The sequence below is a fragment of the Grammomys surdaster genome, unplaced genomic scaffold (genome assembly GCF_004785775.1).
Source record: "Grammomys surdaster isolate TR1022 unplaced genomic scaffold, NIH_TR_1.0 126121, whole genome shotgun sequence".
Classification (NCBI taxonomy): Eukaryota; Metazoa; Chordata; class Mammalia; order Rodentia; family Muridae; genus Grammomys; species Grammomys surdaster.
Window position 1 is genome coordinate 478,003 of NW_021620929.1, and position 16,639 is coordinate 494,641.

Below are 16,639 nucleotides of genomic sequence, written 5' to 3' on the forward strand. Positions count from 1 at the left end.
GTTGCCTCAGCCAGGTCGCAGTCACTCGAGATTCTGCCACGGGCTCCATTCCAAAACGTGGCCTGAAAGGTCCACTTTAAAGTAAGGTGGAAGCCGGTCATGGCGGAGCACGCCTTTAATCCGAGCACTTGGGAGGCAGAGGCAGGCGGATCTCTGAGTTCGAAGCCAGCCTGGTCTACAAAGTGAGTTCCATAACAGCAAGGGCTATACAGAAAAACCCGGTCTCGAAAAAACAAACAAGCAACAAAACAAAACAAAACCAAAAAATAATAAGATCAATAAAAAGTGAGATGGGGTCTTGGCGTGGTGGCGCACACCTTTAGTCTCAGCACTCAGGAGGCAGAGGCAGGAGGATCTCTAGCTCTGAGTTGAGAGCTAGGTCTTTATAGGAGAGCCGGGACTACAGAGAGAAACCCTGTCTAAACAAACAAACAAAAAAATCGAGGCGGGACCTGTGGTTCTTGGAGCCGTCCAGGGCGGGCGCGGAGGTGCCATGCGCTGATCTCCGGTCCTCCTGTTCTTCCTATTACTCTTTTACACCACCAGTCCCCGCAACAACTGTTCTTATGAGGACGCTGCGTAGGCAGCAGTGAGGGCTTTTTCTTTCTCTTTGCTTCCGTCACGTTTCCCTGGATGGCTACTTTAGCCATTTGTCTGACTTTTAAAATCTTATGCGTAGGAGTGTTTAACCTGCATGTATTTCTTCTGGGCACTATGAGTGTGTAATACCCACAGAGGTCAAAAGAGGGTGTCAGATCCCCCAGGACTGGAGTTCACAGTTGTGAACCCTCATGTGAGTGCTAGGAGTCAAACTGGGTCATCTGGAAGAGCAGCCGCCAGTACTTCTGTCTTTCTCTTTCTCGCTCTCGTCTTTTAATGATGGTTACCCTACTTAAAATTCTAACCCCTGTACCAAGCCTGTTGTATACCTCTGATCCTAGCACTTGGAGAGACTAAGGCAGGGGAAACAGTTTAAAGCCCACTAGAGTTGCACAGCATAGACAAAGATGAAAGTAAGATGGACAGGTTACACAGTGAGACCCTGTCTCAAAACAAGATAAACAGAAAATCTATGGTGTAGGTTAATGTGGCCCTAAGTAAGCACAATTTATTTGTCTTTGACATTTTTGTTTGTGATATCTTCTCTTAAACGTACTGTTTCAGGTAATTTTGGCTTTATTAGTTATGTCAAGTTTTCTGCCTTATCAGCAGAAAAGGCAAGCCAGATCTTTCCTTTCCCGTGTTTTCCTTTCTAGACCGCCATGATTTTCATGTCCATTCATCCTACCTCATATCTGAATCCGTGTTTCTATATCTCCGTATCCCCACATGCATATACATTTGTGAAGCATAGTGATTCTGATATAAACATGATTATATTTGTCTTTTGGGACAATAGAAGACTAGACATTCAAGGGACTCTAGCCTATTTTGAGGGTAGAGTGGTGTGTTTGTGGCTGTACTGGGTTAGCTACTGAAGGCAGAATTATGAATGTGTCTTCACTTGGAAATTAAGCATGACATAAGGATGTGAACCTGGGTGTCAAGTTCACAAGGGGTGGACTTGTATTGATTAATATTGACTGTCAACAAGATAGGGAATTACCCGTGAGACAAGTGTCTGGCACGTCTGTGAGGGGTTATTTAGATAGGTCAACCTCGAGGCATGCTTGAAATGGACTTTCTTAAGTCTGATTCCTTAACTACTTGGCCATTCTGGTATCTGGTTACATTAATTGAAATGGGAAGACTCACCCTGAGTGTGAGTGGCGCCTTCTCCTGGCAGCTTAGATATTCCTATAAAGCAGTCGGAGGGGAAAGGTTTTGCCTTTTGCCTGCTTGCTTTTGTGTTTTGTTGGCAAGGTTATCTACTCTGTTCTGTCAGTGCTCTGGCCGTCCTCCCACAGTGCTGGGACTCAGCTTCTTCAGCTGACAACATGGATTGAGGATAAGTGGTTCTCTAGGAGTTCTCATGGCCATTAGCACTAGATCAGAACTGCCAAGGTGTCCAGCTGGGACCACTCAGCTCCTACCAGGCTCTCAGCCTGTGCAGACAGCCGGTATTCGAATACCTGGGCTGTATTAGGCAAACCAATCTGATATCCTTGTAGCTTGATTTTTGGCTACTTTGTGGGTTCTTTTTCCTTTCTCCCTTTCAACTCTCCAGCCCTAGGTAGGAATGAAAAAGGGGTAGAGGGGGAAGGGAATGACAATGTCCTTAGACTGCTTCCTGCTGATCAGGGGCCTCGAGTCCTTGGGGTGCATTTGAGCTTCGCCATCAGGATATCTAATTTCTTTTTTTCATCTCTTCGCACACAACTACTTGACTAAACCACAACAAAATGCGACCAACCACATCCAACCACAAACCAGTCAACCAGAGTTCCCTCTGTCAGGGCCCTAGCATTTATACACCCCTCTGAATTCTGGGAGTCCCAGAATTCCAAATGTCACACACCCGCAGAAACTTATCTGCAACTGGCGAAACCACAGCATGAAGCAAATCATGGCCAGCTGCTGGGGACAGTCTGAAGCAGCCCCATATCCCACACCTGGGATTAAAAGGAAGACATATTCTTATAGTACTTCTGTGGGGGTTTTTGTTGTTGTTTATGGTTTTTTTTTAGATTTTTAAAAAATTTGTGAGCATCTGCATGTATACGTGCCAGAAGAGTCTCGAGATCTCAGTATAGATGGTTGTGAGCCATCATGTGGTTGCTGGGAATTGAACTCAGGACCTCTGAAAGAGCAGCCAGTGCTCTTAACTGCTGAGCTATCTCTCCAGCTGTTCTGTGTTTTTAAAAAGGCAAAAATTCTTTCTACATACTTCCCTCGAATATGGATCAGTTCTATTGGTTCTGCTCCTCAGGAGCCACTGGGTGATACAGTTGGGTGTGCCACCTTTCTTACATAAAAATTCCTGTGTGTGTTAGGCGGTGAACGGTGGAGAAGGGAGTAAGAGAAATGCAGAGATGATGCAAGTCCACTTGGCCAATGGATTGAGAACCCAGACAGCTTTTCTCACTCTATGTACTGGGACTGTAAGCGTGGCCCACATCTGTTTTATGTGGTGTCAGGGATTACAGCAGGGCCTCAAGCATGCTGGACAAGTACACTTCCGGCCAAGCGACAGACCCAGACCCAGCGACAGCCCCAGAGACTTGTTTTGTTTTTTTTTAAGATGGGTGACCCAGGATGGCTTGGAACTTGTCATCCTCTTGCTTGAGTTTTCAGAGTACTGGGATTACAGGTGTGTGCTGCCACACCTGGCTGTAATTTTGTATGTATATGTATGTGTATATATAATGTGTGTGTGCATGTGTATAATTTATATGTAGTCTAGAGATCCTGTCTCAAGAAAACAAAAACAAAAATCACCAGTCTCCAGAGAAATAGAGCAGAATCTACAGTCTCAATAATGTTAATCATTCATAATTTTCAAGATAAACAGAAGACTTAAATATATTTATATATGTAAACACACATATATGTTTACATATATATGTATGTATATGAGATAGGGTCTTATTACATTTTATTCTGGCTGTTCTAGAACTCACCATGTAGACCAGGCTGGCCTCAAACTCACAGAGATCCTCCTCCCTCTGCCTGTTGAATGCTGGGATTAAAGGTGTGCATCTCCATGCCAAATCTTCCTGGGTTTTTTTCCTTCCTGTCTAACCATCGTGGTCTTCACAACTGGGCTTTTATGGTATGGGTGGTATGATTTTCTATCTTGTGTGTGTGTGTGTATGTGTGTGTGCCACCCATGCCTGGTGATCTGCTGTCTTAAGACAGTAAATTCCTACTTAACCTCAGATGAAGGGACACTGGGAAAGAGATGGTGCTTCTCACAGGATACCAGAGAAGGATGCCTCAAGGAAGTGGAAAGTGTATGTTTATAATAGATGTGTTGCAGACGCACTGATGAAGACTTAGACATGAAAGAGATGTTTGTCCAGTGGTAACTGTGGAGCTGGTTTTCACTCAAGCCTGTGGTTCCATCTCTCCATAAGGCCTGGAGTCTCAGACTTTAGGAGGACTCGTTTCTGTGGTATCCAGATGCCATTCAAGGTTCTATGACAAGGCACACACATAAGCACACAGGTGCTCACATGTGATTAAGTATATGTACACTAAGTATAAACACATGTGCACCCTGATGTATGACCTGCTTTGGTTCCATAAAGGACATGCATATGGTATATGTAGTATAATACTACATATAGCCATAAATAAATTCATGAAAAGGTGCTTTGTTTGATTCAGATTGATTTAAGGAAGTCCACAATAAAATAGCACTGAAATGTCTTTATCAGCCTTGCAAAGCTGAATGGCTGATAGCGGAGGCTGACAGAGCTCCTCAGTGATGGGATACCTGCCCAGCCTGCACCAAGCCCCAGCTCCCACAATCAGCTTGCAACAGACACCCAGTGAGGTTTACACCGAGCTAGTCAGATTGGGGCCCTCTTACATCAATACTAGCAATAGATGCTGGTACAGTGTATTTTTGAAATTACACTTAAAAATTTGTGTGTGTGTGTCAGCCCTGGTAAATGTGTGTGTGTGTGTGTGTGTGTGTGTGTGTGTGTATGCTTATGGGGTGGATATCAGTCCTTGACAGCAGCCTTTCTATGGCTGCCAGCACATTTCTCATCTTTCCCCACTTTCTCTTGGCATGGATGTGCATGACAGGGCCATGATATTTTAATACCCTAGGCTGGTGAGACATCAGTCTCCCCCACGAACAAACAGTAAATCAATAAAAGTAAAAATAAAAAATCCACCAGTCCAGTATGGTGACATGCATCTGTAATCACAGCACTTGGGAAGCCGAAGCAGGGGGATTGTGAGTTCTGGGATAGCCTGGGCCACTCAGTTACAAAGCAGGCCAACCAGCCAGCCAACAAAATAATTTTCGGGGTGGAGGAAGGCATGTGTGCTGGTGAGATGGCTCAGTGGGTAAGGGCACTTGCCGCCAAGCTTGATTGATAACCTTGATTTCTGGGTCCACAGTGGCAGGAGAGAATAGATCCTCACAAATTGTTCTTTGGCCTCCACGTGTGCACCACAGCCCTGCACGAGTGTGCACTCACATGTACACAGACACACACGGACACACAGGTGCAAAAATATACGGAGACACACAGACCTACGTGGGTGCGCACACACACAGACACCCACACATCCATACAGACACACACACACACACACACAGACTAGCAAACACAGTAAGTAAATAATGTTTAAAGAAAAACAAAGAAGGCAACTCTGGAGGCTGGGGCTTGAAGATTGCTTGGGACCAAAAGTTCAAGATCAGTGTTGGCTACATATTAAGAGCCACTCTCCAAACAGTAAAAAATGCCAAACTTCAGGCTGGAGAGATGGCTCAGTGGTTAAAGTCACGGACTGCTCTTTCCGAGGTCCTGAGTTCAAATCCCAACAACCACATGGTGGTTCACAACTATCTGTAATGGGATCTGATGCCCTCTTCTGGTGTGTCTGAAGACAGTGACAGTGTACTCACATAAAATAAATAAATAAATCTTTAAAAAAATTTAAAATGCCAGACTTGTGGCAGTTTTTATGAGGTATTGATTTTGTTCATTAAAGATCTACACTCAGAACTGTTTGTCTCCTTTGTGTTCTTAAGCAGAACATGCTGCCATGGAATGTGTGAGGTGCTGTATGCCCCAACCCTGAAAGATGTTGCCAAAAGTTCAGGGCACAAAGAGGCTAGCCACAAAGTTGACAGCACACTCTGATTCTAATGAAAAAAAAAAAAAGTCTTTTACTTCAGTGACTGTAAGAAGCATCGGTGGCGTCAGTGCTGGGCTGGAGAGCTGGCTTCTCTTCCAAAGGACTCTGGTTTGAGTTCCAGCACCCATATGGTGGCTCACAACCAGGGATGTGACTTCTTTTGATTGGCCTCTGAAGGCAACAGGCACACACATGGGGTACAGACATATGTACAGGCAAAACATCTATACACATAAAAAAAACTCCACTAAAATTAAATGTGGTGGTGCGTACCTTTAAGTGTGTGGTGAGGCAGAAGCAGGTGGTTCTCTATCAGTTTTTGGAGGCCAGCCTGGTTCAAATAATGAGTTCCAGGATAATCAGAGTCACATAATACAGAGGCCTTGTCTAAAACAAACAAACAACTAAATAAAAATTTACAAAATTGTCTGTGCTCACATGGTGCCCGTTGGGGAGAGTTAAGGATTTCCCATTTCTAAATCTCTGTTGTACTGATTGATTTTCTTTCTGTGACTGTGTAAAACTTCCTTATTATCTATATTTTTTCTTTCTTTCTTTCTCTCCTTTCTCTCTCTCTCTCTCTCTCTCTCTCTCTCTCTCTCTCTCAATCTCTCTCTCTCTCTCTTTCTTTCTTTCTTGGAGGGGGCTGCTTTGAGACTGGGTTTCTCTGTGTAACAGAGCCTTGGCTGTCCTGGAACTGACTATGTGGACACAACTGACCTCAAGCTCACAGACATCCACCTGCCTCTGTCTCCTGAGTTCTGGGACTAAAGGCGTGCGCCATCATGATGCATTGCTGGTTTTCCTCGATGGAATCTCTCCTTATATTTAGCACCACTCAGTGACGGCCAGTGCTTGCATCTCAGAAAAACCTCGAAGGGGAAAAACCTAGGCAGGGTTCGGCTCAAGCACTGCTGTGTTCCAAGTCCTTGCTTCCTGTGATGATCCTGTGGCGTTTCCCAGGAGGATGTGCACACTCTCTCATTCAGGAGACAAATGTCTGCCATCCATGTGTGGCAACGCTCAGTGTCATGGCGTGAGAGCTTATCCTTCTTCACTGTTCTCTGGCTTGCAACAGGTGGCGACAGGCAACTCTGAGCTCTGTGGAGGACAGTAGCTCTGTGATGTCTTGTGGTTTTTGATGTGGGTGGCCCGTGTCAGCCTGTGAGAGACTTCTCTCTCTTATCTTCTGGATCAGGTAAGGGGCTTTGCAGTGCACTCAAGGACAGTTGGCAGTAAGTCACCTCCTGCTTGGGCTGCCTGAGACTCTCCATGGCCCTGGGAAGAAGCATTGCGGAAGGTGAGTCTGTATTTAGGGCTCCTTTGACATGAACTTGAGGAGGCGAGAGAGGTACTGTGTCCTAGGCAATGTGGGTGACATCACCCTCCTTTGACCTTGTCTGGTGTACTGGTCTTGAATATCTCCCAGACGTGGCATCTTTCCAAAGATAATCATGAAAAGAGAAATTGCAATGTTCAGGGCTGGGGGTGGGGCATGAGGGTGTCTTGTGGTCAGTGTGTCCATGCCCCAAGCAAGAATGGGAAGGGCATCAAGTTTGCTAGGCTGTATTATGGAAGAAGCTTTGCTTTCTCAATGGCTGAGCTTTTTAGGGGGCAACAAACCTAACTGCTTAGGCCTGGGGTTTGTAAAGTCCCTGTAAACCTCCAGATCTTTTGAAAACTTCATGATAGTTGAAGATCTGGGAGGCTGCGTATGCTCGTGGACTTCCAGGTTAGCCCAGTGGGGCTGGAAGTGGAGGGGATATGTGACTAAGCGGAATTCTCTGTTTCTGGGTTACCGAGCTTTTGAAGATCTTTCTGCTGGGACTCCCCCTTCCTCCCCCAGCTTGGTCTTCCTTGGACACTGATGCTCTGGGCTTGCTCTTAGCCAGGGCTTGGCCTCCCAGGGGTAAATTATAACCCACAACACCCACTCTGGTGAAAAGGTATGGATACCACCACCAGGAGCAGGGTGACTTTGGTGGGAGGTGGGAAGGGCATTTTTGTTATGGAGCTGGGCTTGTGCAAGAGAGCAGGTGCTCACCCTGGATTCCCCAGCTGGCTTAGTCAGCTTGCCTGCAAGTGGCTGCTGGGGAGGCCCCTGCTAGTGCAGGGAGCACAAGGCATCGCAGGCACTTCCTCATGGTGACAGAGGGAGCAGTGGAGCGCCATTTCCTCCCACCCACCCACCTTGCAAGTGTACGGGGTCAGTTCATCTGCTTGAGTCCTGTCTGTAGGCAGGACTGCTTGTTCAGGTGCTGAGGAGCACAGAGCTGGGCTGAAAGGTGGGCAAGTACTTTAGGATGGGTAAAGAAGCCAGAGGGAGGGACAGAGTAACAGTGCCAGGAGGAACTTCCCAATCCCCACCCAACCACTTCTTTGTGCTACTCAGATGCATCCTTCTCTACTTCCCTGGTACATCCACCACTTTCGGATCCAGCCTCTTCTCCAGTCACATGTACCATGGATATCTACCCCACTAGTTGCCTTTTCTGCAGGCAGTATGTAGGAAGGTGCTTTTGAGGGGCATCTTTCTCAGCTCCTTCTAGTCTGTTACCTTGGTCCTCACCCAGTTGGTCTGCTGGCCCCATCCTTCCAGCTGTTAGCACCCAACTGCGTCAGCTCATCAATGTCCTTACACCCTGTGCACAGCACAAGAATCCCCCTGGTGCTAGAGGAGGACCTCACAGTCTGCAGGCATTCCAAAGGGAAGCTGGATCCTGTGCCTACCTCCAGCCCCATTTCCTGGCCCAGCTTCCATGTGTCACAGGCCCCTGATGCTGTCTGCATTGCTGTCTCCACCTCCAGAGAGAAGCCACTGCTGGACAAGGTTCACTCAGAGCGGCCTCCTTCCACCCTCCTCCATTTCTGTGGGCTTTGCGGGTGGGCAGGAGAATAGGGATTTCCCCCACCCCGTCAAAATAGAAAGCAGGGCCTGGGGATATAACTCAATTGGTAGTTGCATGCCCAGTATGCAAAAGGCCTTGGGTTCAATACCCAGTGCAGGGGGAAAAAGGAAAGAAAAGGAGAGACAGAGAGATGGTTTAGCGGTTAAGAGAACTTGCTGTTCTTGAAGAGACCCTGGTTCAGTTTCCAGCACCCACATAGTGCCTCACACCTATCTGTAGGCATGCACATGATACATATACATACACACAAGCAAAAATACTCATACACATAAAAGAAAATAAGTAAACCTAAAAAAAAAAAAGAAAAAAGAAAAGAAAAAAGTTGTAAGAAGGATCCAGGCCAATGGCACAGATCTACCACTTTAGCTACCTGGGAGGTTGAGGCCGGCGAGCTGCAAGTTCAAGGCCAGCCTGGGCAATTTAGAGAGATCCTGTCTTCATTAGGTTTCTTATTGCTGCGTTAAAATACTGTGACCAGAAGTAACCCAGGGAGGAAAGGGTTTATTCTGTTTACAGTTTCACATCAAAGTCCATTGTCAAGGAAGTCAAGGCAGGAGCTCTGCCGGAGCCTGCTATCTGCAAGTACCTTACTTAGCCTGCTTTCTTTTATACCCCAGAATCACCAGCCCAGGGGTGACTGGCTCTTTCCCATCAATCACTAAACAAGAAAATGTACTACAGACTTCCTACAGGCAAATCTTATGGACATTTTTTTGTTTTTGTTTTTTTTTTTTTGTTTTTCGAGACAGGGTTTCTCTGTGTAGCCCTGGCTGTCCTGGAACTCACTTTGTAGACCAGGCTGGCCTCAAACTCAGAAATCCACCTGTCTCTGCCTCCCAAGTGCTGGGATTAAAGGCGTGCGCCACCACTGCTCAGCACGGACATATTTTCTTAAGAAATGTTCTTCCCAAATGATTCCAGCATGTATCAAGTTGACATGAAATTAACCAGGTTAGACCCTGATTCAAAATAAAAAGTAAAAAAAAGGACCTGGAATGTAGATCGGGGTAGAGTATTACAGTTCCTCATGCATACATGGATGCAGATACAGAGACACAGACACACAGATGCACACATAGACAGACACACAGTAGGGCTTGGCTGTGACTCCTTGTAGAGTTCTTACCTCCACAGCTGTGTTGTTGTTGTATTATCATTGGTTTTGTTTTTGAGAGGGTGAAAGGGCTATGTTCCCAGACCTGTTGTGAAAAGCCTTTTCTGGAAGCGCCACAGTAGGACTACATACCAGGGAACGTCTGTTCCAGGATGGTGGGTGTTGGTCTCTTTAATGTCTCAACTGGTTCTATGCCCTGGTGTGTCTGGGTTGTGGTCAGATGTTTTTGATCCCAGCCCAGCTTCTTCAAGGACCAGGGATTATTCAGTTGTCTACCTCTGTCCTAAGTACCTGGCCCAAGGTCTGTCTGTCAAAGTAGGGAGTGCCCCCGTCAGTGATGTGTCCAAACCCATGGTGGTCGACCACCAGGAAGAAGGAGGCTTATGCTGCCCAAGACTTTGGTCTCATTCGTTAGATCAAGCCCCAGGACTCACACATTACTCTCAGGAAGTTCATGGATGTCATGAGAGTTTGTGGGACTCCTTCCTCAAACAGAAGGGCCAAGAGTCACATGCTGGTTTAGTCTCCGGTTTCTCTGGGTCTCTGTTTTCTCTTCATTAGAAGGGTAGCGACCCCACCCTTCCCGAGTCACCCAGAGTAGATGGAGGTACCCTGGGCAGAGGAAATGCTCTCCGCCCACATGATGGCTTTATTGCATCAGATTGCATCGGGCCAGTTCTAACTCTGGTGCACTTGCCTCTATCCCTGGTTAGAAAAAGGGTACATTGGGCCGGAAGTCACTCCACTCCCTTGCTCTCAAGCCATCTGCTCATGGGTCAGCCTGAGACTGCCCTGGACTGATTCCCTTCAGTGGTCTGTGTCAGTTCTCGGCTAGACGTGGTGGCAGTGCCAATCCTCTCTCCAGGTTCTGTCACTCCGGGATCCTGCTCTCATGTGCTCTAGGACTGGGCTGATACCCTCATCCCCACTTTGCCAATAATTACCCCAAGAGGAGACAGACACTGCCCCGAGAGCTTAGCTTTGATGCCCTTGGTGGCCCAGGTTGGATGCTCTACCCCAGAGGAGGACAAAGCCTTAATGGGTTTGTCTAGAGACAGGCAGGCTGCTGGGCGGTGGGTTGAAGTTAACACAAGTCTGTCTTGAGGTTGTGCAGACGGGGTTTTGGGTAGGTGGGTCAGAGTGCTGTCTGCGGAGGCGGTGCTGGCTCTTGGAAGGCCAGTGCTGTGGTCTATGTGCATGTGTTTCCTTCTTGCTTATCACCAATCGGGCTTGTATAACCAAGGTGGCCCTGTTTCCTGCTCAGAGGCTATCAGTGAGCCATCTGCAGATGCAAATGACTCTTCTGACAGTAGACTCATGCAACCAGGCACCTCCATCCACTTGTGGTTCCCCCGGGTTCCCAGGGCTCAGGGGCTCGCTCTTTCCAGTGGATGACAGGCAGCTTGTTATGTAGACATCTGCTGCCCGTGTTCCTGGGGCAGAACTCTGGGATGAGCCTGCTTCAGGAGTAATGGGGAAGAGAATGTATACAGGCTTGCCCTGTGACTCAGAGAAGAACCCTGGCCCTCTTTGTGACTCCATTTCTGCATAGTGAATGAACAGCCTTTTCCATGACAGTTGTCAGAACCAAGGCAGAGCTGGTGTGGTGGCTCATGCTTTAACCCCAGCATCCCGGCACTCAAGAAGCAGAGGCTGGAAGATCTCTGAGTTAGAGAGTCCAGCCTGGTCTACATAGTGATTCCAGGACAGTTCCCTTCAATGTTCCCCTGCCCCAACAACGAAAAAAGACATAAAAGAACCAATGCAGAGCCGGGCAGTGGTGGCGCACGCCTTTAATCCCAGCACTTGGGAGACAAAGGCAGGAGGATTTCTGAGTTCGAGGCCAGCCTGGTCTACAGAGTGAGTGAGTTCCAGGACAGCCAGGGCTACACAGAGAAACCCTGTCTCGAAAAACCAAAACAAAAAACAAAACAAAACAAACAAACAAAAAAAAACAAGGCATGGCAGAGCATAGGGTAAGTAGGGTAACACACGGAGAGGCCCCCACCCCCCGGTCACAGAGGGTGGCACAAGAATGCAGACATGATGCTGTCAGAGTCTAGGATCCTACAGATCTGAGTGGAAGGGGACAACCTGCATGCTGAAGGTCTCAGCCTTTGGATGGTTGGGCCAAGGGGCTTTTCTACACTTCAGCTAATCAGGGACACTGGAGAGATGTGTCCAGTCCTGTCCACAGGACACATTAAAGGTACCTGCTGGCCAGAATCCTGTGGGCAGCATACCTCCTATAGGGTGCCTATCACAGGGGACACTTCTCACAGGGGTGCCTCCTACAGGGTGCCTAGCACAGGGGATGTTTCCCACAGGGTGCCTGGCACAGGGGATGCCTATCACAGGGGTGCCTGGCACAGGGAACACTTCCCACAGGGTGCCTGGCCCAGAGGTCCCTCCCAGAGGGTGCCTAGCACATGGGATGCCTCCCACAGGGTGCCTCTCTCAGGCCCTACAGTTTTGTCTTTTGCAGGTTGGACCTTAGAAGGATCAGCAGTGAAACAGGTCTTCTGGTTCCTGACCTGCAGCTGTGTCTGCTCCTGTGCCTGCTGGGGAGTCTCCGTCCCAGAGCAGAGAGGAGGTGAGGGCTGGGTGCCACATCTCCTTGTGGTGGCTGCATAGAGAATTAGGGGAGTTGGGGACAAGTAAACACCTATAAAACCTCAGGGAAAAACAGGGACCCAAACTCTGTTGGTGTGTTTCTTCTAGTGTCCCACGGTTTCCTACCCAACAAAGCTCTTAGGTCTGACTGGTTTAGATATCATGTTCAAAACCTGGCCATCTCAAGGCTTCTCATCCTGCCCCTGACACCTTCCCTTGGGACTTTCTTTGGAGTCTGTCTGGTCAGATCCTCCCCACCCACCTCAGCTCTGCCTTAAGACCCTACCTACTGTGTGCTCTACCATCCCATTCCAGGACAGAAGGCTGGAACATTCTCCTGTCTCAGCAACAGTGTTTATAGGATTGACTGCCACTGGTCAGCTCCAGAGCTGGGCCAGGAATCCAGGGCCTGGCTCCTCTTTACCAGGTGAGGATGGAAAGCCAGGCCTACTCGGGGAGGCACAGGGTCTCTGTGGTGGCACCATCTGCGCTACTAACACACTGGCTTCCCAGTAATCAGGTGACTGACATCCAGCACAAGTGCACCTTCTGGGACAGCATGTGTACCCTGGTGCTGCCTGAGGAGGAGGCGTTCTTGCCTTTTGACAATTTCACCATCACACTCCACCGCTGCATCATGGGACAGGAGCAGGTCAGCCTGGTGGACTCACAGTACCTGCCGCGTAGACACAGTGAGTGGGGCAACCCCGCCAGTAGTGGCCTCGTTGCTTGGCTGTGAGGTCGTTCATGACTTTGAGCTTTCGACTCTTCCTGAATTAGTCTTCAAATGAGGTCCCTGGTCTGAAGGAGCCTTGCCTGTGTCCTCTTGGGAATGTTCTTGGTCCTCCGTTCCAGCCACACTGAGGGACAGAGTGATAGCTACAGCCTCACGTGGCCCCTCTTTGTTTCAGTCAAGCTGGATCCGCCTTCTGATCTGCAGAGCAATGTCAGCTCTGGGCGTTGTGTCCTGACCTGGGGTATCAGTTTTGTTCTGGAGCCCTTGATCACATCCCTCAGCTATGAGCTGGCCTTCAAGAGGCAGGAAGAGGCCTGGGAGGTAACATGGTGGTAACTCTCAGGGGTCTCTCTCCTGGGACTGGCTAGAGTCATTGGTGAGAACAGAGGCGGGTCAGAGCTAGACACACATGTATGTGCTGGCTATGTACAAACCTAGGCTTGTGCGTATATATGTCTATGAGTGTAGCATGTGGGTGTACCTTTTTGTACATGTGTGTTAATATGTGAGTGTGTCTTTGCTTTGTGCTTAGGTGAATGTACTGGGCAGGGTATATAAATGTGGTGGGTGTGTACATGTACCCATAGATGTGTGTGAGTGGGCTTGTTGGTGCACGTGTGCCTATTCTTTAGGACCCTGCACTCAGTCCAATGCCCACAACCCTGCAGCAGGCCCGGCACAAGGACCGTATCGTTGGAGTGACCTGGCTCATCCTTGAAGCCGTCGAACTGAATCCTGGCTCCACCTACGAGGCCAGACTGCGTGTCCAGATGATGTTGGAGAATTATGATGACAAGACAGAGGGGGAATATCATAAGAGCCATTGGAGTGAGTGGAGCCAGCCCGTGTCCTTTCCTTCTCCCCGGAGGGGGAGACAGGGTAGGTGCTAGGTTGTGGTTGCTTCGTCATGGCCTGGGCCGAGTTGAGTGCGTTCCTTGATTTCTCCTGTCCTGCCCCCATTTCATCGACCTGCAGCCCTCCCCTTGTTTCTGAGATGCGCGGAGTCCAGCGCTAATGGCCGCCATTAGGAACAAGTGTGTACAGAGCTTCACACTGGCTGGAGCTTCTGTCTGAGGCTGGACAAGCCGTGGGTTTCCTTTGTGAGAGTTGGTCTGACTCTATGTACAGTGATGACCACAGGCCATATTGCAGACATGAAGGGGGAGGTACAGAGGAGAGAACCCAGAGACATCAGATATGACACCAATGCCAAGGCCCATCCTAAACCCTTTCTGCTTTGGCTCAGAGAACTAGTGGTGACTTCTTTGCCATGTGGACTTAGGGGACCACCTTGGCCCTGAGGCTCCTCTCAGCCATGGATTCTTCTGCCCACAGGCCTCCTGGTCCCACGCTGGCAGTGGTCAGCCAGCATCCTTGTTGCTGTGCCCGTCTTTCTTCTGCTGACCGGCCTTGTCCACCTTCTGTTCAAGCTGTCACCCAGGTAGGTGGCCAGTGTGTGTGCATGTGCGTGTGTGTGTGCATGTGTGTAAAACTAGGGAACCACAGCTGCCAGTTCATGGTGCAGATGTGACCTCTGGAGCTGTTGGCTTCCACTGAGGGCTAAGGGCACAGCTAGTTGTTTCCAGGCCCTGATCCCACAATTGGGAATAGGTCTGAAAAAGGATGGAGGCCATGGTGTAACGGGCGTTAACCAGAGAGGCCACTGTCCTGGGGTTTGTCCAGAGGCTGGCTCTACTTCTTTGTTTGTTTGTTTATGATGGGTGCTACTATATTGCCACTTTGGGCTTCAACAAGTGGCCTTGCGTGATCTTCATGGCTCAGCCTTCTGGGTAGCTAGAATAACAGGCCTGTGCTGCTGTGTCCAGCAGCCCTTTGAGGACAGGTTTGACTAGAGTAGGTGCATCTGGTAGACAGAAGGGAGCTCTGGTCTTGGCAGTGACCTGGGTTTTCTGGAATGTGGCACTGGGAAAGGCTTCTATCTGGGGGTTTCTTTGGTTCAGCCATTTCTAATTTTGGCCGCAGGGTGAAGAGAATCTTTTACCAGAATGTTCCCTCTCCTGAGGCATTCTTCCATCCTCTCTACAGTGTGTACCATGGGGACTTCCAGGTGCGTGCAGGGAAGCTTCAGGGAGGCGGGGTCAAGTGTGGTGTTACCAGGGCAGATATGGCTTAGAAGTCTGCCTTGTGTGTGCAGAATCTAGGCTTAGACTGGGGGCATGAGCAAGCATGGGGCCTTGTGGGTGTTCTGAGCCACTTACACACGTAGTAGGTTTACATTTGTGCCCTAGCTTCAGTGGGCACATATTGTGCCATCTATATGGGATGGTGTTATGGGTCAGCTCCCCAGGATACAGCAATGATAGATGGTGTGAGCTACAGGGACAGTTTGTAGAGGCTCCGAGGCCCACTGAGATGCAGGATTCTTTGGGAGGCTCAGCTCTCCTGTTGCCCCACAGGGTCCAGTCTCTAGTTTTGTTTGCAGCTGCATTTGGGGGTGGGTGCTGGCTGGTCCTGGGCAGAATTCCGTCATAGTTTTGGTTTGTCTTGGGCACCTGGTTCATGCTTCCATAAGCCTGAGGAGGGCACTGAGGGCCTTGAAGGACTCAGGGCCTTTTGCTGAAGCCAGAGCAAATGGGAAGAAGGTAGAATGTTTGGGCACAGGCTGTGGGAGTGCGTGTTGGAGCTTCCTGGAGGAGGGAGTCCAGGCTGTGCAGCGGAAATTCCAGCTCCCAGAGTGTGCTGCCTGAGCCTTCCTCCTCCTCCCCGTTCTGATGCAGACCTGGACAGGGGCTCGCAGAACCAGACCACAAGCAAGACAGGATGGTGTCAGCACTCCATCAGGAGGCTCAGAGTCCAGCATCTGGGAGGCCGTCGCCACACTCACCTACAGCCCAGCATGTCCTGTGCAGTTTGCCAGCCTGAAATGGGAGGCCCCAGACCCTGGCTTCTTGGGGCCCCCAGGCTCAGAGCATGTGCTGCCAGCGGGGTGTCTGGAGTTGGAAGGACAGCCATCTGCCTACTTGCCCCAGGAGGACTGGGCCCCACTGGGCTCTGCCAGGGCCCCTCCTTTAGACTCAGACAGTGACAGCAGCGACTATTGTATGTTGGATTGCTGTGAGAAGTGTCACCTCTCAGCCTTTTCAGAACACACCCAGAGTACTGAGCTCACACTGGCTTAGCCTGTGGCCCTTCCTGTGTCCAGCAGAGCCTGACACCTACCAAGGGATGTGGGCATTCTCCTCCCTCCTGTTCTCAATGGCACCAGACGCAGTCTCAGCGTATCCCAGCTAGATGTATCATGTCTGCTTTGGGGAGATGAACGAAAGACCCTGGGGCTGCTGACCCTTGGGCGAGTGTGGAACTCCTGAGAGGAGGCGGCTGTGCACAGACGAGAGGCTATGCGGATGGGAGCAGCAGACTGCTCTCACTCCCTGCTCTGCCTCTGTGGTGGGGATGCCTCCACATTCAGCATCTTTATATCTGCCTTCTCTCTTCTCCTCTTTCTGGCTCTGTCTCAGGCCTGAAAAGAGGGTGTGACAGGCAGCC

The 16,639-nt window shown here is 49.4% G+C and overlaps 1 protein-coding gene across 1 annotated transcript; it reads left to right on the forward strand.

Annotated features, from left to right (window-relative positions):
* The first annotated feature begins 7,032 nt into the window (after nucleotides 1-7,032).
* Il9r (interleukin 9 receptor) lies at nucleotides 7,033-16,351 on the forward strand. The gene is made up of 9 exons (XM_028756496.1): nucleotides 7,033-7,060; nucleotides 12,269-12,376; nucleotides 12,712-12,823; nucleotides 12,910-13,088; nucleotides 13,308-13,453; nucleotides 13,801-14,011; nucleotides 14,468-14,573; nucleotides 15,116-15,200; nucleotides 15,871-16,351. Exons 1-9 carry the CDS (start codon nucleotides 7,033-7,035, stop codon nucleotides 16,270-16,272), a joined length of 1,377 nt encoding a protein of 458 aa, XP_028612329.1. The 3' UTR covers nucleotides 16,273-16,351.
* Nucleotides 16,352-16,639: the final 288 nt, after the last annotated feature.